At 37.5% G+C, this 23,803-nt stretch overlaps 2 protein-coding genes and 1 long non-coding RNA gene across 3 annotated transcripts in view; 1 reads left to right on the forward strand and 2 right to left on the reverse strand.

The window, feature by feature from the left end:
- Positions 1-23,803, forward strand: part of LOC117128145 — a 734,122-nt gene that overhangs the window by 576,683 nt on the left and 133,636 nt on the right. The window lies entirely within an intron of this gene.
- Positions 3,007-5,548, reverse strand: LOC103840001. The gene is made up of 8 exons (XM_009116481.3): positions 5,138-5,548; positions 4,922-5,062; positions 4,617-4,844; positions 4,311-4,518; positions 3,911-4,047; positions 3,741-3,821; positions 3,567-3,633; positions 3,007-3,493 (listed from the first exon to the last, which is right to left on the reverse strand). Exons 1-8 carry the CDS (start codon positions 5,452-5,454, stop codon positions 3,194-3,196), a joined length of 1,479 nt encoding a protein of 492 aa, XP_009114729.1. The 5' UTR covers positions 5,455-5,548; the 3' UTR covers positions 3,007-3,193.
- LOC117128148 lies at positions 20,035-23,606 on the reverse strand. Its single transcript, XR_004451344.1, has 2 exons — positions 21,801-23,606; positions 20,035-20,116 (listed from the first exon to the last, which is right to left on the reverse strand). It is a non-coding gene; the product is annotated as an uncharacterized LOC117128148 (long non-coding RNA).

Raw genomic sequence — 23,803 nt, forward strand, 5'->3', positions numbered from 1 at the left:
TCCTCAACCTGACGACGAAGCTCTTCGTGCTCCACCGGGCTCATGCGGTAATGTGGGCGGTTAGGTAATACTGTGCCAGGAGTAAGGTCGATGTGGTGCTGAATGTCCCGGAGGGGAGGGAGACCTGTAGGGAGGTCCGATGGAAAGACATCTGCAAACTCGTCGAGAATGAGTTTGAGCTTCGGCGAGGTCGACGTTGGTGGTCCACTGCTAGACGACATTGGCAGCAAAGCCAACGCTACTCCTTCTGTCTGCAATTCCGTCATGAACTCTGCATAGGGGCAGATCAATGTAGCATGTCTGTCTGTTGTTGGTGGCGTGCGCAGTTCCAGGCGTGAAGGAGAAGGTGGAGCAGGAAGTGCTACTTCTCGAGATGGGAATAGAACTATGTGATGATTTTCCCAGTAGAAGCTATAAGTGTTCCTGGCGCCGTCGTGAATAATTTTTCTATCGAACTCCCAAGGACGACCAAGGAGAAGATGACTGATGTCCATAGGCGCGACATCACAGTAAGTTCTGTCGCGATAGAACTCTCCAATCGCAAACGGAACCAACACGCGGTGCGTGATCCTGACATTGACTTTCTCGTCCAACCAGCCCAACGTATAAGGGGCGGGATGTGGTTAACACACTAAACCCAATTTGCTCACTGCATCCTGTGCGATCATATTGCGACAGCTCCCCGAGTCAATCACATATGTGCAAGTGCGATCCTTAATGACACAGGTGGAGCGAAAGATGTTAGTTCGCAACCACTTGTCGTCTTGACGTCGCGGTACTATGCAAGAACGACGCACCACCAACATACGCGCTGTCTTATCCTGCGGCAATATTGCGGCATCTGTCTCTTCCTCGTCCTCCTCATACGAATCATAGACTGCATTCTCGTCAGTCTTGGCTTCTTCAGCAAGGAGTCCACGACGTTGCTGATGAGGGCACGCTGCTTGGCGATGTCCCTGTTCCCCACAAGAGAAACATTTAATCGCTGGAATGCGTGTTGAGCGACGCAGGTTCTGATCATCAGGTGTAGCTGAAGATTTCTGGTTCGTATTTGACGTCTCAGCATCCTTTGAAGGAAGTGTTGTCGTCGCCGTAGAATCAGAGAAGCGATTCTTTGATGACGATGAGTTCCAGTTGGATGAGCTCGCTTTGTTCTGTTGTTCAAACGCCATTGCACGGCTCTGAGCTTCAGCAATCGTGATTGGGTCAAATTGCGCCAGCGCAGTCTGTAGCTGAGGACGCAAGCCACCAATGAACCGAGAGACCAGTTGGTCTTCACTATCAAACACCTCAGTACGAGTCAACAATAGGGAAAACTCGTCTGCGTATTCCTCCACTGAGCGAGAGCCCTGTTTGAGATTCTGCAATTTGTTGTAGGTGACCCTGTCGTAGTTATGTGGAAGAAACGTGGCGCGCAAGTGTTTCTTGAGTTTCTCCCAAGTCTGGATTGGCGTACGTCCAGTTCGCGATCGCGTTGTTTTCAGCTGTTTCCACCAAGAAGCCGCATGGCCTCTGAATCGCATTGCGACCAACGGAACTCGTCGATCTTCAGGGACTTGCTTGAAGTCCAAGACTTCCTCGACGGAGACCATCCAGTCCAAGAGCACATCACCTCGGCCTCCCCCGTGAAACTCTGGAATCTTAACTTTGAATCCAGACTCCCAGCGTGACTCCGTATTGCCCGCACGAGGTGCTCGTAGAGCACGATGATCATAGTTGTCATTCTCGACAAGACGGCGACGATTCGCAAAGGGATTGCGATCGTCATCTGCTTCCTTTTCCTCCAAACGAGGATTTTGAGCAGGGAGACGGTGAAGTAACGTCTCACCCAATTCCAGAATGGACTGCTGAAGTGTCCTTTGCAAGTCCTCGTGCATTGCCATCAAAGTTTGACGAAATTCTGTCCAATCCGTCACGGGACCGTCTTTGGCTGCGTCAACTTTCTTCGGAGGCATAGTTGCAGGAGATTCAAACCCAGAACGTTCTAGTCTGATACCAACTGATAGGGGGCGGAAGCTACGTAACGAGACCGGATCACTAAACAACAGGTTTTGCGATCAATTAGATTGAAGAGTACTCCTCTTCTAGCTATCAAAGCTCTGAAAACTCAAGTTCTTAATATCAATAAGCGTATCTTACAAGAGGAGTCGCTCACGACTATATATAAAACCAAATAATAACTAATAACTAACTTAGTGTTTATCGCCTAATAAATCATACTTATCCTAAAAGGAAAACAAAACCATAACGTAAGCAACACGTAAACACTAATGGACTTAAAGCCCAAAACCCGACGATGCGCTGCATTATTAATTGACACTAATTTACAAACAAACTTAATTTCTATAATCTCTATAACCCTTTATTAAGGGAATATGCAGCATCTACTCACATTTTGGGATTGCAATTAAGCTTTTTAATTAAATACTTACCGCCTATACACTAACGAAAAAATGATATTTATAATATTGTTAGTGTTTGCTTAGTTAAGTTGTATTTAAGGTATAATAAATACAAATACCAATTCTAAACTAAAAATTGAATAAAAATTTTTAATTTATAAAAATGATAAAAATATATTAGATGGATTTTATATTATAACTTAGATATAAATAAATGGTATACGACGAAATTATGAATTTATAAAAAAAATATTTTTAAAATTTATTAAAATATTAGATAATTAATAAATATTTTTTGAATAGAACCCCGTAAATTTCAGGACCAGCTCTGCTTCGTAGTAAACATTTTCGAGAATACATGCAAGTTGCAAATGGCGTGAGCATCATTGTTCAGAATTTTGGAGTTTGAGATGAACATGGTCGATCCTGAAATTTTGAGGACATGTGCATGTATCTATGTAAAATTTATTTTTTTAATAAATTTTGGAGCTTTAAATTTTTTTCCGGGTCTATTTGTATATAATTTTTAAAAAAAAAAATTTGAGGGCCTTTAATAAATGTTTCACTTAGCATAGACTCATGCCTTGAACTGCAAGAATTGGCATATCTGCATATGGATTTTAAAAAAAAATCTTCATTCTGATATCCCAAAACCCGAAACAAAACTCCTACAGAGGACAATATTAATGAACATTGTGCCATCACAACAAACATCTTTTGGTTAAACGTGAAATCCAAGTAAATTATGTTTTGCCTTCTGACGTGGATATATGTGGGAAGTAAATATGTCTCTAGGTTTCTTCAGAAGGAAGAGGAGGAGGAGGTGGAGGAGGAACACCGAAAACCCAATCTAGGACGTTCAAATATTTTGATCGAAATACCTCCCTCTCCTGCGCGTAGCAGTGCATTATAATAGCTGTCGAAACGCTGAACACGACTACATCTGCTCTTCTAAGAATCTTGGGCGGTCGAATGTATCCTGCCTCCGTCATGGAAGTGAAGAAGCTCTCTATTGCCCTCGCTAAGCAGTATAGTGATATCTCTATCCTTCTGCTTTTCTTTTCAATTGCCAAGGCCAGTCCTGTTGGGAACTGCAGGAACATCCACGGCTTAGATATAATACTACTGCTACATACCCTTTTTGTAAATGAGTTTGGTTTGTACCGTTGCTATGGCCACGAGTGGTATGTTGCATGTATCAAGTGTCCGGAAAAGTAGGCAAGTCCAAACCCTAGTATAGATAATTATTGCCATGGTATAAGTTTTTGCCTCAATAAGCTTACTATGTTTCTAGTTATAATGAAATTAAAGAGAGAAAAATTAAGACTGGGTTCTAACCAGGCAGAAGTGCAGTAAGTGGAGAGAAACAAACTAGATCTCGCTGTGCCAAAAAGACCCTTGCCAAGTATAGAGTATTGCCTGTGAGATGAATATGAAAGACTGTGATGCATAAAGATACACAAAACTATAACTAGCAATGGAATGAAGGCGAAACAAAAAATTATTACTTTTTTAGTAGGTCTTGGCGATGGACTATCAGCGCTGGAATCAAGTAGACAGGGACGTAGACAGGTAGCGCCCTCATGTAAGCTTGAAGGAAAAATGTAAGACCGTGCTTAGTACATGATTCACCTCCATGTATCATCTGCAAGAGACAACATAAGTAAAACTTGTGTACAAGATTAATATTGATAGTAACGCAGATTGAAGACATATATCAACATGTATGCTAATGCAGTGATTAATATGGTGACACACAAAAAGACGACTATGAAGTATCAGACTGTCATGGCTCTATAAAGTTCCACTTTTGATTTAAGGAGCAAAAGTTATGTTGCTTTTTGACAACCGAGAGAATGATTGCTGTTGATACTGAATAGAAACAAGAAAGATACATTATAAACGTACCGAACATGGGATTCTCATGTTGGGATCAAGTTTGATATCAACTCCAACAGACTTGTAATGTTTCTCAATTGCCCTTAAATTGGTGAATGGTTTGGCGCTTGCAAGATCTTTAATGCCTTGTAAGATAGAAAGATCCTTCCCACCATGTTTGTTAAGGAAGGACTTATAGGATGAAGGAAGACTTTCTTGCTTTAAAATGTAAGCAGACCTGGAAACCAGAGAATGAACTTTTTCTCTTGTATGCATATATAATCTATAAACAAACGTTGCTCAAAAGCCATTGCGTAGGAAGAGAGATAAACATACAAAATCTGAGAAGATGAGAGACACATGAGAAACAAGTCCCCATGTTCCCAAGTAAGCGGCTTGCAAATGGAACCAAACCGTTTGCTTTTAATGCCGCACCGGGACGCAAGAACCGCCGCACGCATCAGGATGTAAACAGCCAAACTCGTGTGTGTTGTGTTAGGTCCAGTGAGAAGCATGGACGGCCCAGCAACTAAACCAGCAAACAGGGCCCTCCACTTTGCAGTTCTAGGTTACAGACAAAACACTTGAAAGAGTGATGAAAACATTCAGAGACAAAAGCAAAGAGAGTGGAACATGCATGCCTTTGGTGTCCTACAAGAGAACAAATAGCTTCGTCTACGGAGACAAAAGTACCAGCAAAAGTTCCCAAGAACAGTCCGTATCTTAGTGTCTCCTTAATCCCCATGGAAATAGCTTCACTATTCGAGAAATCACCGGTTCTCCTAAAACCGATAGATTCGATTCCAAATATCAAATTCAGCAACAAAATTCACCTTTACAAGAAGATCTACGGTTACCTCGATTTAGAAGAAGACCTACGGCGAGCGAAACGAACTACGATAGAGAAAAGAGCTAATCCACCTTTAATCCCAGTACCTACGGAGAATCCTTTGAGGGAAGCGACGATGATTCTACGCAGCTTCTCCGAGTCATCCAGTTTCGTTTCAGATAAAGAAGACAGAAACCAAGAGGAAGCGGGATCAGGTTTAATCGAATCCGAACCGTTGCAATGCGTGCATGTACGGTCAAACGATTCGCCGCCGGAGATTCCATCGATCTCACCGCGGGTACATGAGCAGCGCGAACCGTTCGCCTTTCGGCGAGACGGCGACATGACGTTCCTAAAGTGAAGAAGATACGCAGTAAGCTTTGGTGGGAAATTGGAATTGGCTTTTGAATAGAGAGACCAAGGAAGGAAGGAAGGAATGAATGGGAGGAAACCAGAAAGTATGGGAATGACGAAGACAGCAATACAGATTTATGGGTTGACGGACACGTGTCAGTTTTTTTTGTTTCTTTTTCTGTTCCGAATCTCTTTGATTGCTCTGTCTCGGTAACCGTTACTAACTTACAAAGGATGTATGGGTTGTGAATTGTATGGACTTGTGTTATGGGCTTTGACAAGATAATCTTTTTTTTCTTTTTTTTTTGGAAAATTTTGTTCTGTATCACATTTTGTTTTATGTTCTACTTGTATGTATGTACTTCAATAATTTGCGGTTGACCACTAAAACTAGGCCTGCGACTTCGGTTTTTCGAAACCGAACCGTCGGTTTTCGGTTAACCGAAGTTTTTTAAAAAAATTCCGAAATAAACCGAATGAAATTTCGGTTCGGTTCGGTTCGGTTATCGGTTTATTTCGGTTTTCAATTTTATTTCCGAAAATAACCGAATTTTTAAATTTTCGGTTAATTTTCGTATAATTTTTTCAAAATATTCGGATATTTTCGGTTAAATTCGGTTATTTCGGTTAAATTCGGTTATTTTTTGGATTATTCGGTTATTTTCGGTTCGGATTTTCGGTTATTTTCGGTTATTTTCGGATATTTTCGGTTGTTTTCGGTTTTTTAAATTTTTTTTTTTTTTTGAAAATCAAAAACCGAACCGAACCAAACCGAAAACCGAATTAATTTTCAAAACCATACCGAATTGAACCGAATTGAAAACCGAACCAAACCGAAAACCAAAAAAAACCGGTTCGGTCCGGTTCGGCCCATTCGGTTCGGACAAAAATCCCAAGCCTAACTAAAACCATTGTCCATCTTAACAGCAATGTAAAATCTACGCAACTAAAGAAAGTTTTTTTTTTTTTTGAAAAAAAAAATCAACTAAAGAAAGTTGTTTTCTAAAATAAAATTCTATTAGTGCAGGCTAAATAAAGTTTTTTTCTATAAAACTACAATATTTAATAATAGTTTCATTGAAAATATTATTTGGTTATTTGACTTCCAGGGTTTGTATTTTTTGTCGCCTTTTTTATTTTCTGTTAAGTTAAGACACTTATTTAGTGCAAGCTTTTTACACAATCTTCATTTTGTAAAGATTCATGTTCGCTCGAGTTTATACGATCTTATATAAATTTCTAAATTTAAAGTTAAATTTAAATTATTTTGTATTTATTTTGTGGTCAGACAAATTTTGACCACATCAATAGTATTATTTCTGAAGTGTTTTTTTTTTGTTTATAAACTCTTACGTTAAAATTTAGATTGGCTAAACCCAATGGAAAGTTGAAAGATTTCAAGGTGGTCGAAAAACCCAATGGAAAGTTGAAAGCTGCATGCAATCATTGCAAACGTGAGTATGCATGGCAATCTCATTCGCATAGAACCAGTGGGTTGAGAAGACATCGGGAGAGATGTAAAATGTATCCAAGGAATCGAGGAAGGCAGCAACAACTCAATATCGAAGGGAAAGTGGTATCTCGCAAGTATGATCATACTGTGTTTAGGCAGATGGTAGCTAAGACAATAGTCCAGCATGATCTACCTTACTCGTACGTGGAGTATGAAAGAGTGAGAGACACCTGGAAGTATTTGAATGCTGATGTCCAAACCATTTGTCGAAACACAGCAAGAGCAGATGTGTATAGACTATATGAAAGCGAGAGAGACACACTCAACAGGGAATTAGCGACTCTCCCTGGACGAGTCTCCTTCACGTCTGACTTGTGGACATCCGTGAAACGGGAAGGATACATGTGTGTGACAGCACATTACATTGATCGGAATTGGAAGTTGAACAGCAAGATCCTGACGTTTTGTGCTCTACCACCACCACATACCGGTACGAGTATTGCGGTTCAACTCCTCTCGTCACTGAAAGAGTGGGGAATTGATAAGAAGGTGTTCTCAGTCACATTAGATAATGCTACAAGCAATGACTCCATGCAGGACATTGTGAAGTCGCAGCTGAATTTGAATGATGATTTGTTGTGTGGAGGAGAGTTTTTCCATGTAAGATGTGCAGCTCACATACTTAATCTCATAGTGCAAGATGGGTTGAAGGTTATTGGAGACTCTTTGCAGAAAGTAAGAGAGAGTGTTAAGTATGTATTAGAATCGGAAACACGTGAACAATTGTTCCAAAAATGTGTGGATGCTGCGGGTGTAGTAAAAAGTGGGTGGCTGATACTGGACGTGTCGACGAGATGGAACTCAACTTACTATATGCTTGAAAGAGCCCTCAAGTACCGTAAAGCATTTGTTAAGTTGGAGACATTTGATAAGAAGGGTTATAAAACAGCGCCCACAGATGAGGAATGGACTAGAGCCGCTAATATCTGCGATTTTTTGGGTCCTTTTGCTGTGATCACAAGCTTGATGTCTGGTTCGAATTACCCGACTGCAAACCTGTATTTCTATCAGGTTTGGTTGATCCATGATTGGCTTCGGAGAAATGAGGAAAGCGCAGATGAGATTGTCAGATACATGGTGCCACCGATAAATGAGAAGTTTGACAAATATTGGGATGAAGTTAGTGGTGTTTTTGCAATGGCAGCAGTCTTTGATCCACGGTTTAAGCTTTCAATTGTTGAATGTTGTTTAGGGAAGCTTGACATAAGTACACGTGATGCAAAGGTGAAGAACTTGCGTGACAAGCTCAGTATTCTGTTTGAGACATACGACAAAAACTCCAAGAATAACTCACCTTCCACTGAGCCACGTGACGCTGTTCCGCAAAAAGCTTGTGCGGCAGGATCAATGGGACTGTTTGGGAACTACAATGTGAGTGTTTTTCAATTTTTTTCCTTCTGTTTATTTTTTTTTTCACACAAGCATTTTTTTCACGAGTACACGTGAGTGTGTTTCTCTTTCACAAGCATTTTTTTTCTTCTGGTTAATTTTTTTCCTTCTGTCGTCGGCCTCCAATTCATCAGCGAAAGAAGTATAGTTACGTTGCTTTGCTGTTTAATTTTTTTTTCCTCTCTGATATTTTTTTTTTAACTTTTTTAGGATTTCTTTGCATTTCGCAAAGTCAGTGGAAGTGTTAGTGGAAAGACACCTCTAGAAGCTTATCTTGAAGAACCACCTTTGGACATTACTAATTTCCAGAGCTTGGACATCCTCGATTGGTGGAAAGATAATGCGCATCGGTATGGTGACTTGGCTGCAATGGCATGTGATCTGTTAAGTATTCCAATCACAACAGTGGCTTCGGAGTCCTCCTTCAGTATTGGATCGTGAGTTCTAAATAAATATAGGAGTCGTCTACTCCCAGAAAATGTGCAAGCTCTGATATGCACTTGGAATTGGATCAAAGGATATGAATCTTACGCACATGGTAAATAACTCACATTATAATTTTAGTAAGAGTAACATTACTGACTTGTACACTGATATTTGTAGATGAAGAAATCGATGGTGATGGAGAAGAAGAGAAATTACCAACATTTGAGTCCACTGTTGATGGGGAAGATGAAGATGAGTAGATGAGCAAGTTTGAAATGTTATCTTGATTTAGTGTTATGCTTCAATTACAATTTCAGATTTCTTGTTTAAGTTGCATGATTTTGGTTTTGAATACTATGATTTGGACCATTTGGTGTTTCTCTAAATTTTACTTTAGTTGAGACTTAACTTTTCATCTTCACGATCAAACAACAAACTATAGTTCTTCAAAGTTATCTGAAGAAACAGATTGAATGGCTAGTAATTAACAGTGGACTTGATTGCATCCAATATCTGCACCAAACGTGAAGAGTCTTCAATAGAAAAAAAAAATACAGAACAAGACCAATATATGTAAAATTTTGTTAAGCTCCAATAGTAGATGGGTCATGTATTCATGTATCATTCATTATGTGCACTTAGGTATGTAGTGGTCACTGGAGCAGCCTGCAGCGTCGAGAAACGTCATGCTGCACTCCTTTCGCGTCCAGCCCGTGGGACGGCTTGTAAGGGACTGTGCAATTAGGCGGTACGGGACTGGGCCGGCTTTCTCTAGACCACAGCCCGTGCGGGACGGGACCGCCTGGACCCGCGAGATGCTGAGCCCGCGGCGGGTCGGGACGGGACGGGACGGGACGGGACGGGATGGTCCAACCTGTTTGACATCTCTAACACATAGTATGTCATTGTCTAGGGAGTGATTTACACACAAAGTGAGTTTTTATTAAATCCTAGAGACACTTTATGCTACGAAAGTACTGTAATGCAGGTTGGACGGGCATTCTCGTCGATTTCTCATCTTCTTTTTGCGGACGATAGTCTCTTTTTTTTAAGGCACATAAAGCGGAATGTCAAACCATCCTCAAAAATGAAGGATTATGAGAAAGTGTCGGGTCGGCTCATAAAGTTTTTTTAAAAAAAATTCAATTCAATTTGGTCACAAGACATGAGGAACCTATTTTCAAAAGAACTTCACGCTATATTGGGGATTCAGAACATAGGTTGGATGGATTCATATCTGGGATGGCCGGAGAGTATGGGTGGATCAAAAACACAAATAGTTAGTTTCATTCAGGATCGACTGAACAACATAGTAAACGGATGGACTTTTAAGTTCTTCACAAAGGAGGGGGAGGAAAGGAGGTAATTATAAAGTCAGTGATCATTGCCTTACAAAACCATGTAACAAAGAAATTGACGAGTCTGATTGCACAATTCTGGTGGAGCTCTGGGAGAAATACAAAAAATATGCATTGAAAATTATGGGATAAATTGGTCCATCATAAGGATGAAGGAGGCCTCAGATTTAAAGACCGGACAGATTTTAATTTTGGTGATTGATAGAAAAATTTAAGACGTAATTTTCTCGAGTATTTAAATGAATGTATTTCAAGAATGCATCACGTCTGGAACCGATTATATCATACTTACTATCATATGGATGGCATAGTATTATCTTAGCTAGATCTTTGGTTAGTAAAGGACTAATCAAAAGAGTGGGATCAGGACTTCCATCTCAGTACGGAATGATCTTTGGCTCCCAACCACTTGCCTAAGACCACCAAACAGTAATCAAAATAACTTATTTCCTCATCTTACAGTGGACTTGCTCATCAACGAAACATCAATAACATGGAATTTCAAGTAATCCGGGCAGTAGTGGATCCCGATGGCGTGAAGATCATCAAAAGTATCTCATTGAGTCAGAACCTTTCAATATACCAAGATGGTTGGAATTTTACTAAAAATGGTAAATATATTGTCAAATTTGGTTATCAAGTGAGCGAGTGTACCCTGATATGAAAAAAAATGAGTCTGATATATGGACTAGACGTTATTTTCCTGAAGGCACATGCTTGGAAAGTACGATGCTCACCAAAGATGAGATACACTTCTTATGGAAAATAGTATTAGGATGTCTATCACTAAAGAAAAATTTGTGGACAAGGAGGATACAATGTGATACTCAGTGTGCATGGTGCGGAGCAGCATGGAAATTAACCAATCATGTTTATTTCGATTGTCCTCCGGTGGGCTCTTTCACAAACACCATCGAACCCAGCTACTTTTTCCAACTTCATCGATTTTTGCAGTTTCATCGATTTTTGCAAATATGGATTTTTGTATTAGTGAGTGGTTCCGCAAATGAAAAAACATCAATTTGCTTGGATTATATGGTACATTTGGAAAGGACGATTTTCAATCTTCTGATCTCATTCAGACATAACCAAAACCTATTTTAATAAATAAAAATAGATTTTGATCGGCACTTGAGATTTTTTTCTTCTTAAAATCCAGTTAGAATAAGATATAAATACCTGTTTTATATTAGAAATATGTGTTTCAAAATATCTATAGCTAATTAGATGTGTAAATTTATGTTAATTATATATGGTTTTAAAATATAGATATGTATTATATAAAATCTGATTATGTGTAAAATTACTATAATTTTTTTTAAGACATTAGACTTTAGATCTATACTATTATTTGGGAAATATTTTTCGCAATCGAGCTCTCACGTTAAAAGTTGGAGTTGTTAATATTGTTTATACCCTTAATCTATACTATTGTTTGCGAAGTGATTTTTCGCAATCGAGCTCTTACATTAAAAGTTGGAGTGGTTAATATTGTTTACTAGTGGTATTCCGGCGCGTAGCACCGGGTTCGTATATTTTATACTAGAATAAATTTACAATTCATTTTATGGTCTTCATAAAGAAAATATATTCAAAAATATGAAGATGAAAATATGTTGAAAGAGAATGATATTTTTTCGATCCATTTGATAATGGTTAGCAACCAAAGTGTATTACTTTGTTTTGAAATTGTTTAGTTCAAAGTGGAATAGCATATGTGACTAATTGATTCAATAAAAGTAGAATAAAAAACCGATAGTCGTAGAAAAATTATTTAGTTGGAATCTAAACATAAAGTAAAGTTGATATTTTATTTAGAGACATACTTATACTGTTAAGTACCATGTGCATAGTATATAGACGGAACGACATTTAAAATTTTATTTTAGAGACTAATCTGAATTTAAATGTGTGTAATGAAGTTTTGTTTGTATATTTTTTCTTATTTGATTTTTGGTAAGACACTAATTTTGACAACGGGACATATTAGAAAATGAGGAAAAACATTATATGTTTAGTTTGAAAATTAAAACGAAAATCAAAAACAGTATGTAAATGAAACTGAAAATTGGAATATAATAAACCCTCTTATAAATTATAATAATGTTGAATCATAGATGACTTTCCCTATATATGGGACAGCTTATATTTGTACGAAGCCATTGATCAATGCAGCGGAAATGGAAAGAATGGCCGCAAGTAAGAGGACATAGATAGGTTCCATTGTTGTAATTTTCGAAGCATACTGTACATGTATTGTTTTCTTCTTATGTAGTTGGAGGCCTATTAGTTCCCTCAAGATCTGTGATGATAAGGTCGACGTTAAGTCTTGCAGTTGCGTTTTGGTTGTACTCTGTGATGGTTAGAGTAACTTGAAGATCATCAGTTATGTTATTATCTTCGGCTGTTAGTAATTTTATCACGTATTGAGTTGTCTCTTAAATAAGCAGAGTTGAGTCGGGGTGTTGTATTTCATGGTATGTTAACGTGAATTGCATGCCCTCTGTTGTTGAGTCATTAAAATTATCTAGATGGTCAGTGTTAGATGGTTGCTGGAAATCAATGATAGATTATTATGTGTTGAGCCTGTGGATGTAGACTTGGAGTATGCACCAGGGATTCGCTCATGAAAATCTTGTTTGGTGTAAGAACCCATAAGAGAAAAGTGGTTCGATATTTGTTCTTTGGTTATTTGTGTGAGTTCAAAGTTGAAAGCAGCGTAACGTGATATAGCTATGTCTTATAGTGGTGAGTTACAAACATCTTAAATTTTAGTGTATTGTTACAAATATAAATATATTCTTGAAACATTATTTTTACTATTTAGTTTATTATTTTTATAAGATATTATAAATAAATCTCACCATTAATAATTTAGAAAAACAAAATTATTTTACATATTTTAAATATTTCTCTATGATTGTAAGTAGAAATTATTGTGAAAAGCTGTGATCCTTGGTTTAAAAGTGCAGAAATTGAATCTTTTATTTGGGGTTTATTTATTAAATTTACTGATATTTTTAATATAAAATTTTGAATTAATTTCTTATTTAAAGATGTGAAAATAGTCGAATTACTGTAGTTAAAAATACACATTATTGATTTTTTTATATGTTACAGATTAAGTAAACCATATTATCTAAATAACTGACTACAATTTTCACTGACAATTTTATTATCTACTATTATTTCTTAAATGCTGTAACAGAGACGGTAGTCAAGAGAATCTGTCGATAGACCTAACTGATGAATGGACCTAACCGATGAACGAAAGCGAACTGAAATCAAATAAAAAATTTTCTGAATTTATATTCCTCCTCAAACTATCTTGAAACAGAACACGCACTGAAAGTCATGTTTGTTTCAGATTTTATGTTCGATGTTGCCTTTTTAAATTTAAATACCTATGCAATCTTTATTGTATTTTATATTGCAAAATTAAATTAAACAATTTAAAAAGCAAAAATAAAAACAAATTGTAAATCTATGTTATGCGTGTTAACTTATAACACACAAAAAGAACATAATTGTTGTATAATATAAAAGTGGGAGTATATTATTTATTTGTGTTTGGTGGTAAAAGGAGAGAGAGAGAGATTGAATGTGAGAGGAAGAGAGTTGAGTGTTTTATTATATATATTTGTTGTATTACGAGAGAGAGATAGTGGAGTGACAGAGGAAGTTGTGAAGTGTAAAAGATGATTATTATTCACTTCATATGATCCTATTTATAAAGACTTCAAGTCGGGGAAACACATATGTTTGAATAATTAAAAAAAAAAACGCTTGGAAGAGAAACAGAGGCGAAAAAAAGAAGAAGAAAAGTCGTGGGTTTTTTTCCTCTCCGGCGGCCCCCACGGCGCTGTGAGAGGAGTGGGTAGATCTAGGATTCTTTGTTTGCTTTGTGTGGTTTTCTTATGGGTAAGTTTCTACCATCGTGATTTAAGGTGAAGAGGAGTGAGAGGATTTGAGCGCCGGTGTTATCTCTTGGTGTCGTCGGAGTCAATTAGAGGTCTTTGTTCAGATCTGGTATGGCGAGGTCGTGATTTGGAATTCTGGTTCCCTATGATTTCAGATTTGGGTTTATTACCTAGGGTTTGGTCGTTTTCGTACTGTAGTTGTATATGCCCGCTGATTTTGACATGGTTGACCCTCTTTTCGTGCTCTTCATCTCTGGTTCTTGCTTCGTTGGAGGTTTTAGTGATGGTCTTGTCTTAGTGGTTCTTGTCGGCTCGTTAGTTGGTTTGAGCCTAGGAAGTGGATGGTTTGACTCTGGCCCTGTTCGTTTGTACATCTCGAAGATGCATCCAGATGGTCCATCTAGATGTCCTACCCAGATGATCCATCTGGGTGTTGTTCGTTTCTTCATTTCGTCCATGCATCCAGATGAATCATCTGAATGCAACTATGTTCGTTTGATTTTCATTTTTTAACTTCCATCTTCATCCAGGTGAACTTGTTAATAAAATGACTAAAATATAATTTTTAATGTTTCGGCGGAAAAAATCATTTTAACGGTTTTGGCTGAAAATATATTTGCGGTTTTTGAGGAAAATGTGTTTTTCGCGAAAAATGCATTTTTATGGTTTTGACGGAAATACGTTTTTGGGTTTGGCGAAAAATACGTTTTTGCGGTTTGGATGGAAAAAGTGTGTTTTGAAAGTTTTGGCGGGAAAAGTATTTTTTCACGATTTTGGAGGGAAAAGTTATTTTTTGCGACTTTGGCTTGGAAACTCATTTTGGCGTTTTAGCGGAAAAATGCATTTTTCCAGTTTGTCGGGAAAGCATTTTTCCAGTTTTAGCGGGAAAATGCATTTTCCCGGTTTTAGCGGGAAAATGCGTTTTTTCCGGTTTTGGCGGGGAAAATTCGTTTACCGGTTTTGGCGGGAAAAATTTCGTTTTTCGGTTTTGGTGGAAAAATTCGGTTTTCCGGTTTTGGCGGGAAATTGTGTTTTTTTCGGTTTTGGTGAGAAAATGCGTTTTTCCTGTTTTGGCGGGAAAATGCTTTTTGCGGTTTTGGCCGGAAAATGCTTTTTGGAGTTTTGGCGGGAATATGCGTTTTTTTGTTTTGGCGGGAAAATGCGTTTTTTTCGGTTTTGGTCGAAAAGTGTGGTTTTACTGGTTTAGCCGAAACATGTGTTTTTATGAAAATGCGTGTTTTATGTTTTTGTTTTTTGCGGAAAACCGCATCTTGCGGTTTTGGCGGAAATGTGTTTTTTCAGTTTTTGCGAGAAAATTCATTTTTTGTTATAGCGGAAAAATGTATATGCAAAAAAAGAATTTACGATTTGAAAATAATATTTTAATTTTAAAAGGTCATTTTTGTCATTTATCATTTTGGACTGAACTAGATGCATCTGCATCCAGATGCACCATCAAGACTCACCTTCATTTGGGTGAGAATTTGAGATGAGTTTTGAAAAATTCAGCTGGGTGATCCATCTGGATGTAGCATTATAATGCACAAAACGAACATCAATTTGCATCTTCACCCAGATGGATCACCTGGGTGAGCAAACGAACAGGGCCTCTGTGACAAGATTGGGTTCGATAGCGGGACTGAGACAGGAAGACATTGCCTTCTCTGGATATGCACAGTTATGGTGGTTGACAGTATCAGTTGCAGACTTCTCTTCTAGTTGTGGTGGGTGCAGTGATCTCTCGTCGGTGTGGTTTGCTAGTGAATTCATCTGTTATGGAATCGATCGACGAGGCTTGTTTGTGTGAAGGTGTTTCGTGGGCTTCTATCTAGGGGTAAAGTGAACGTCAGTGCGTCCTATCCGTATCCGAAAGTTATGTGGATCGTGAAGCGGTCTTTCTTGTCGGGTTGTGAAGTCTTGTTTCTTGGTTACTAGTGGGGATGGTATCGTTCGGCAGGCCATAGGTGGCAACGATAGATCCGGGTTGCGAAGATTGAGTGTCTTGGGTTCTAAAAGTGGATGGTATCGTCGGTTGGCCGAGGGCAGCTTCGATATATCCAGATCACTGTGTTTGCTATGTTGGAAGGTCTTCTGTATTGATTTATCCTTTGTTTGTGTGTTGATGGCTTCTTGTCGGATGTGTTTTAGTTGCGATTTCTAGCTCTAAATTGTCGTTGTGTTCGTAAGGTGCCCCGATGTGGGTTTTAGTTGCCTTTCTTTTGGGCTTTTGTTTTCGGGGATTTAATGATATCTGCCGGTTTGTGTATCAAGCTGTTTATTTCACCATGAATCAATATTTTCAGAGGAAAAATAAAAAATAAAGACTTCAAGTCGGTAAAACTAACCGACATTAGGAAAACAAAAAAAAAAAAAATACGATACCTTATCTTTCTAGATATCCTAAAATTTTACCACTCGCTACTCTTATCTTTCTAAATAGATAAGTATTATCCAACACTCCCATTTACTTATCTATTTTGTATTACGTAGTGTCTCGTTAAAAACCTAATCATGAAAAAATTCATTGGGACAAAAACTTAGATAAAGAAAAAAAAGTACACTGCCGTAATCTCCCCCTGAGAATAATGAACACAAATTTTTCTTCACAGGTCACGCAAATACCGCATTCCGATACCATATACGTGTTTTCGAAATGTTGTAGTCGGAAGAGCTTTTGTAAACAAGTCAGCTGGATTGTCGCATGACCGTACATACTCGATGTCCACTTCTTTATTTTTCTCGAGTTCCCGTATGTACGAGAAAAATCTTGGAGAGATGTGCTTTGTTCTGTCACTCTTAATGTAGCCTTCTTTGAGTTGAGCGACACAAGCCGAATTGTCTTCAAATAATTTTGTCGACTCTTTCACGTTGACTATTCCGCTTGATTCTTGTATGTGGTGACTCATTGATCGAAGCCACATACATTCTCGACATGCTTCGTGAAGCACAATAGTTTCAGCATGATTTGAAGATGTCGCAACCAGAGTTTGTTTCTGGGACCGCCAAGAGATCGCGGTTCCACCAATTGTAAAAACATAACCGGTTTGCGATCGAGCCTTATGAGGATCTGATAAGTATCCTGCATCTGCAAAACCAACCATACCAAACTCAGGTTTTCTAAAATACATTAACCCTAAATCAACTGTACCTTGGAGGTAACAAAATAAGTGCTTTATTCCGTCCCAATGCCTGCGAGTAGGAGCATAACTATATCTCGCCAGTAGATTAGTAGCAAAAGCTATATCTGGTCTGGTACAGTTTGCAAGATATAACAGCCCACCGATAGCACTCATATAAGGTACTTCTGGACCTAATATCTTCTCGCTATCTTCGCAGGGCCTAAAAGGATCACTCTCAATATTGAGAGATCTACCAATCATTGGAGTACTCAAAGGAGTCGCTTTGTCCATACGAAAGCGTTTCAGTAATCTTTTCGTATAGTTTGATTGATGCACAAATATTCCTTCTCGGAAATGCTCTATCTGGAGCCCAAGACAAAACTTTCTCTTACCTAGATCTTTCATTTCGAACTCCTCTTTCATATGAGTTCGAGCATCATCAACCTCCTTTTGAGTTGCAATTATGTTCAGGTCATCTACATATACAACAATGATCACAAAGCCAGATGACGATTTCTTTATAGAAACGCATGGACATATCGCATTATTCACATATCCTTTACTCAAAAGATATTCACTTAAGTGATTGTACCACATGCGTCCGGATTGCTTTAATCCGTAAAGTGATCGCTGTAACTTGACCGAACAAATCTTCCTGGATTTTTCTTTCAATGCACCTGGCATTTTCAATACCTCAGGGAGTTTCATATATATATCGTTATCCAACGATCCATACAAATATGCAGTCACAACATCCATGAGATGCATTTCAAGATTTTTAGACGCCGTTAGGCTCATCAAAAATCTAAATGTAATTGCATCCATTACCGGAGAATACGTTTCCTCAAAATCGATTCCCGGTCTCTGAGAAAAACCTTAGGCAACTAATCGGGCTTTATATTGTGTTACTTCATTCATCTCATTTACTTTTCTCACGAATACCCACTTAAACCCAACAGGATTTATATTCTCAGGCGTTATGACTATAGGTCCAAAGACATTTCTTTTATTCAGGGAGAGTAATTCAATTTGAATGGCCTTCTTCCACTCCTCCCAATCATGTCTTTTTTGACATTCTAAAATGGACCTTGGATCGGGATCATCATTTTCATGATTGATCTCTTTGGACACAGAAAAGGAAAACATTCCATCAACATCTTTTATCTTATTTCTGATCCATATATTTTCATCTCGGGCGTAGTTGATGGAAATCTCATACTTTTCTGTTCACTTCTCGTCATCTGGACCATCTTTATTTATGCCTTCTTTCAGACATTTTTCATTAACAGGTTCTTCTGAAACCTTTTCATTTATATCTTCTTTCAGACATCTTTCAATATCAGGTTTTTCTGGAACCTTACTATTTTGTTCATCCAATTTCTTTTTCTTTCGGGGATTTTTATCTTTAGAACCCGCTGGCCTCCCCCTCTTTAACTGAACCCGAGGTTCATTCATTTTGTTTTCATCAGTTTGTTCTTTAGGAACATCAACTCTTGATGGAACATTTTCAGCGGGTATACAAGATTTTGTCACCCTTCTTGTATCTGTGAACGCATCTGGTAACTGGTTTGCCAAATTATGCAAACGCACAATTTTCTGAACTTCCAGTTCTCTTTGATTCGTAGGGGGATCAAGGTGTAACAACGACGGTGTACACCATGTAATCTGTTGAGGAATTTTACCAATTCCTCCCCCTAACACTGGAAATTCATCCTCATTAAAATGGCAATCGGCAAACCTTGCGGTAAACCTATCACCAGTTACTGGTTCCAGATATCTTATTATACTTGGTGATGTATAACCCACATATATTCCCAATCTCCTTTGTGGGCCCATTTTTGTTCTTTGTGGCGGAGCTATCGGAACATAGATCGCACACCCAAAGACACGGAGATGGGATACATCTGGCTCTTGCCCAGATGCCAATTGTAATGGAGAGTACTTATGATAGGCACTCGGTCTTAACCGAACCAATGCAGCCGCATGCAATATTGCATGACCCCATAGAGAAATTGGAAGCTTCGTTCTCAAGACTAACGGTCTTGCAATCAACTGCAATCGTTTTATCAATGACTCGGCCCTGCCATTTTGTGTATGCACATGGGGAATTGGATGTTCCACATCAATCCCCATTGACAAACAATAATCATCAAAGGCTTGCAATGTAAATTCACCAGCATTATCAAGCCTTACTTTCTTAATGGCATACTCTAAGAACTGCGTTCTCAGCTTTATTATCTGGGCAATGAACTTTGCGAAAGCCGTATTTCGTGTCGTCAAAAGAGACACACTTGATCATCTACTAGATGCGTCAATCAATACCATGAAATACTTACGGCCCGCACGGTGGGTGGATCTGCCCACATATATCACCATGTATTTTTTCCAAAAACATTGGTGATTCATTGCCTACTTTTGCTGGTGATGGCTGAGTTATAAGCTTTCCTTGAGAATATGCATAACATGTAAACTCGCCCGTTTATAAAATTTTTCCGTTTTTCAACGGATAGCCTTTCGAATTTTGCACTATTTTTCTCATCATAACTGAACCAGGATGTCCTAGCCTTTCATGCCCTATTTTAAATGTATCAGTAAACTTCATGTTTACAAATTCAATGCCATATTTACCCATCGTCTCAATATGATATCCATTTCGTCGGATATCCTTAAAACTTAATAAGTTTCTATGAGACTTGGGAGAATACAAAGCATCACTTATTTCAAATATCGTTCCCCTTGGCATTGAAAATTTCGCTATTCGAGAGCCCATAATAATCTTTGCATTACCAGATATTGTACTTACGCTTCCAGCGTAATCTCTTATTTTGAGACTGAAGAAATATTTCTTATATTTGATTATCGTGTGTGTTGACGCACTATCTGCCAAACACAAATCTCCATCCATAGTCTCAAAGTGTGGCATTCTTTCTGAATATAAAATATTCATAAAACATATATTATTAAACATTAAACAAACATAACATATATCTTACAACAAAAGATATAGATACTATAATACAGTCTACTTATATCACATCGATTTATATCACTCATCGATACTCTCTGGCTCAACCAAAAAGTCTGATACGTCGAGATGAGTATCATCGTTTAAACCATGAAAGGATGGCCCAGGTTCATCAGAGATGAAGTTATTTTCACCTCTTCCTTTCTCTTTTCCCTTTTGAGATTCTCTATACAGATCGGCTAAATGTTTTGGTGTACGACAAGTACGTACCCAATGACCTTTCATGCCGCATATGTAGCAAACCTTTCCCGTTTGCCTTTTATCATCTTGGCCCTTTTCATTCCTTTCATTTTCGTGGAAGTCTTTATTATTTCTTTCATCATAGGGACGGAATCTTCTTCCTCGTCCTCTTCCACGACTATGATAACGGTTTCCACCACGTCCACGACCTCGTCCTCTTCTATTATCATAACTGGATGATGCAACATTCGCTTCAGGGAATGGAGCAGATCCAGTGGGACGAGCTTGATGGTTTAAGGTCACGAGTTGATTATTCTGCTCCGCTACAAGGAGGACTTGCATCAACTCCGAGTAACGGGTATATCCATTCACCCGGTACTGTTGCTGCAGGAATACATTTTCAGGATGGAACGTGGAGAGAGTTTTCTCGATCATATCATAATCACTTATTTTCTCTCCACATAACATCATCCTCGAAGTAATTCCGAACATCGCGGAATTAAACTCACTAACACTTTTGTAATCCTGGAACCGGAGATGGATCCACTCGTGTTTAGCTTTCAGTAAGATCACATATTTTTGGTGATCGAACCTCTCTTTTAAAGATTTCCAGAGGTCACAAGGATCCTCTTTCGTAATATATTCATCCTTTAAACCATCATGGATGTGGTGTCGTAAAAATATCATGGCTTTAGCCTTTTTCTCATCCGACACCGTTTTTGAACTATCGATGGTTTCCAAAAGCCCATTTCTTCTCAGGTGTATTTTTGCACCCACTGCCCAGGTCATATAATTATTTTCCGTAATATCCAGGGCATTAATTTCGAGCTTTGCCAAATTCGACATGATAATTGTATTCATAGAATAATATATAAATATAGTAAAATTTCGAGCTTTGTCAAATTCGACATGATAACTGTATTCATAGAATAATATATAAATATAGTAAAGACGGGAAATTAAATGCATAATTTAAATGCAGAAACTAAAGGCATAAAATAAAAGCATTAACTTAAATTGCAGAAATTTAAATTGCAGAAATTTAAATTGCAAGAATTTAAATAGTATAAATAAAATCGGGAGGCTCAGCCTACCACATGATCCGAGGAGTCATAGAATACCATATTGATCATGTTTCAAAGTTCGAGGAGACATGGATACCATTTTGACTTTATTTATTTTAAGGTCCGAGGAGACTTAGTCTACTATTTTTGACCTTTTTTTTAATTCACGGGGGCAAAGCCTATCACATATTTCTCTGATCGTGAAGGCATAGCCTACCATAACGATCAGTCGGGGAAGGTAGCGCCTATCATCCCGAACGGAAAAGGTCCAGTCTTTCACTCCGAAACAATAATAAAATTTAAATAAATTAAGTGTATTAAAATACATAAATTTAAACATTACCTCGGCTGGTTTAAAAACTTTCGGATTGATAAATCTCAGTTGGTCAGAGCCTCGTGTTGATAACGTGTTGTATAATATAAAAGTGGGAGTATATTATTTATTTGTGTTTGGTGGTAAAAGGAGAGAGAGAGATTGAACGTGAGAGGAAGAGAGTTGAGTGTTTTATTATATATATATATATATATATGTTGTATTACGAGAGAGAGATAGTGGAGTGACAGAGGAAGTTGTGAAGTGTAAAAGATGATTATTATTCACTTCATATGATCCTATTTATAGAGACTTCAAGTCGGTAAAACTAACGGACTTAAGGAAAAGACAAAATTAAAGATAAACCTTATCTTTTTAAATAGATAAGTATTATCCAACACTCTTATTTTTCTAAATAGATAAGTATTATCCAATAATTAGGGGTGGTTTTTCAACATTATATTTTTTTATGTAACAGTTTAAATATATATATAATTTGACTGTTAATATGTATTTGATGTGATTCTATAAATGTAAAATTATTTTCTTCGCATATTAAAGAAAAAATATTTTCTAAAAATATATTAGTTTTGCTTATTCCATATCAACTGACTTTAGCATTATTGGCTGAATAGGTTATTTAAATAAATTAATGGATAATATATTGTATTTTAAATAAAAGTATGTTGTAGCCTTCTGTACTTTTCAATGCTTCTAAATTGTTTAATAATAATTGGATATATATATAGTATATATATTTTTATTTATTTATATATGGATAATATATAGTCACATCGCTTGTAACTCATAATTGTCTTTTGAAATATTAAAAGTGGATTTGTTTTGTTAATTTGAATCTCAAGTGATGTAGAAACAAAAATGAATATTATTGAACAAATTATAATGACATACATAATTGAGATAATATACTATACATTTCTTCACGGGGTCAAAGTCATTGAGTATATCATTCTATCGTTAGTCTTTTATCCCCTCACATTCATCCCTCTTCTCAAATACGTTTTCGCTGTATGCAACGCTAATGACAACATATGATTAAATTTTCACGTGTTCTTATATATTTCTCTCTTCATATTTATCTAAATGGTCTCTTGTTTGGTGTATTAGGTGGAGCATTTTCTTTCTATTCTTTGCTCTGTAGACACACAGAAGTGAACACTATCCCAAACCAAAACCGTACAGTGAAGAGCTAATAACGTACTACATTTTATGAGCTTACTTTTGCAACACATACCATGCGATGGTTAGAAAAAGGTTCCTCTAGCAAAAAAAAATACCATTCTTATTCTCGTTCTTGTCGATACGTGCATGGTCCTCGGCTATGGAATCCCTGCTCCTTCCATCACTGGCACATCAATCACTTGCCCCTTCTTACACTCTACAGAGACTATTTTCATTGCTTTTTGGATCTCATAGTTCTGTCCACTGCGGGTAGCCTGGCCTCAGTGGAAACCTATATCATATAAACAATGGTATTAGCCACTACGTTAAAGTTCTCTTTTAAACAGTGAGTGTTGGCACATTATGACTCAACTCGTACAAAATGTTGTTCATGTCCTCAAAATGTGACCAGCTCTTCTTGCTTCTTTCAAAGAAAAAAAACATAATAGAACAATCTGTCACATACATCTACATATATAGGGAAGCTTTAAAGGTTTTCACCGTCCTTTGTATGCTTTATGATTTCTCATATCTTGTTATTGAGACTTTTGTTATCACCTGCAGATAAAGTAACATTTATGCTTTACACATATTTCAAAATGCTATACAATCAATCATACAGAAAAAGAAGATTTACATACCGTGGAGGCTGTTGGAAGATTCTGTGAACACATCTGAAGAAACGACATACCTACAAAAAGGTGGTTATGGTTGATGACAATGTCTTATTCAGCATATAAAATGTGTGGCCCAAGCAGTGTAAACTGCATATATAAAGAAGCTTCTCCTAACAAACCATGGAGTTTTAGAACTGTATTAAGTGTAAAACCATAATGATTTCCAGACTGAGA

Source organism: Brassica rapa, chromosome A09 (genome assembly GCF_000309985.2).
Source record: "Brassica rapa cultivar Chiifu-401-42 chromosome A09, CAAS_Brap_v3.01, whole genome shotgun sequence".
In the NCBI taxonomy this organism is placed as follows: domain Eukaryota; kingdom Viridiplantae; phylum Streptophyta; class Magnoliopsida; order Brassicales; family Brassicaceae; genus Brassica; species Brassica rapa.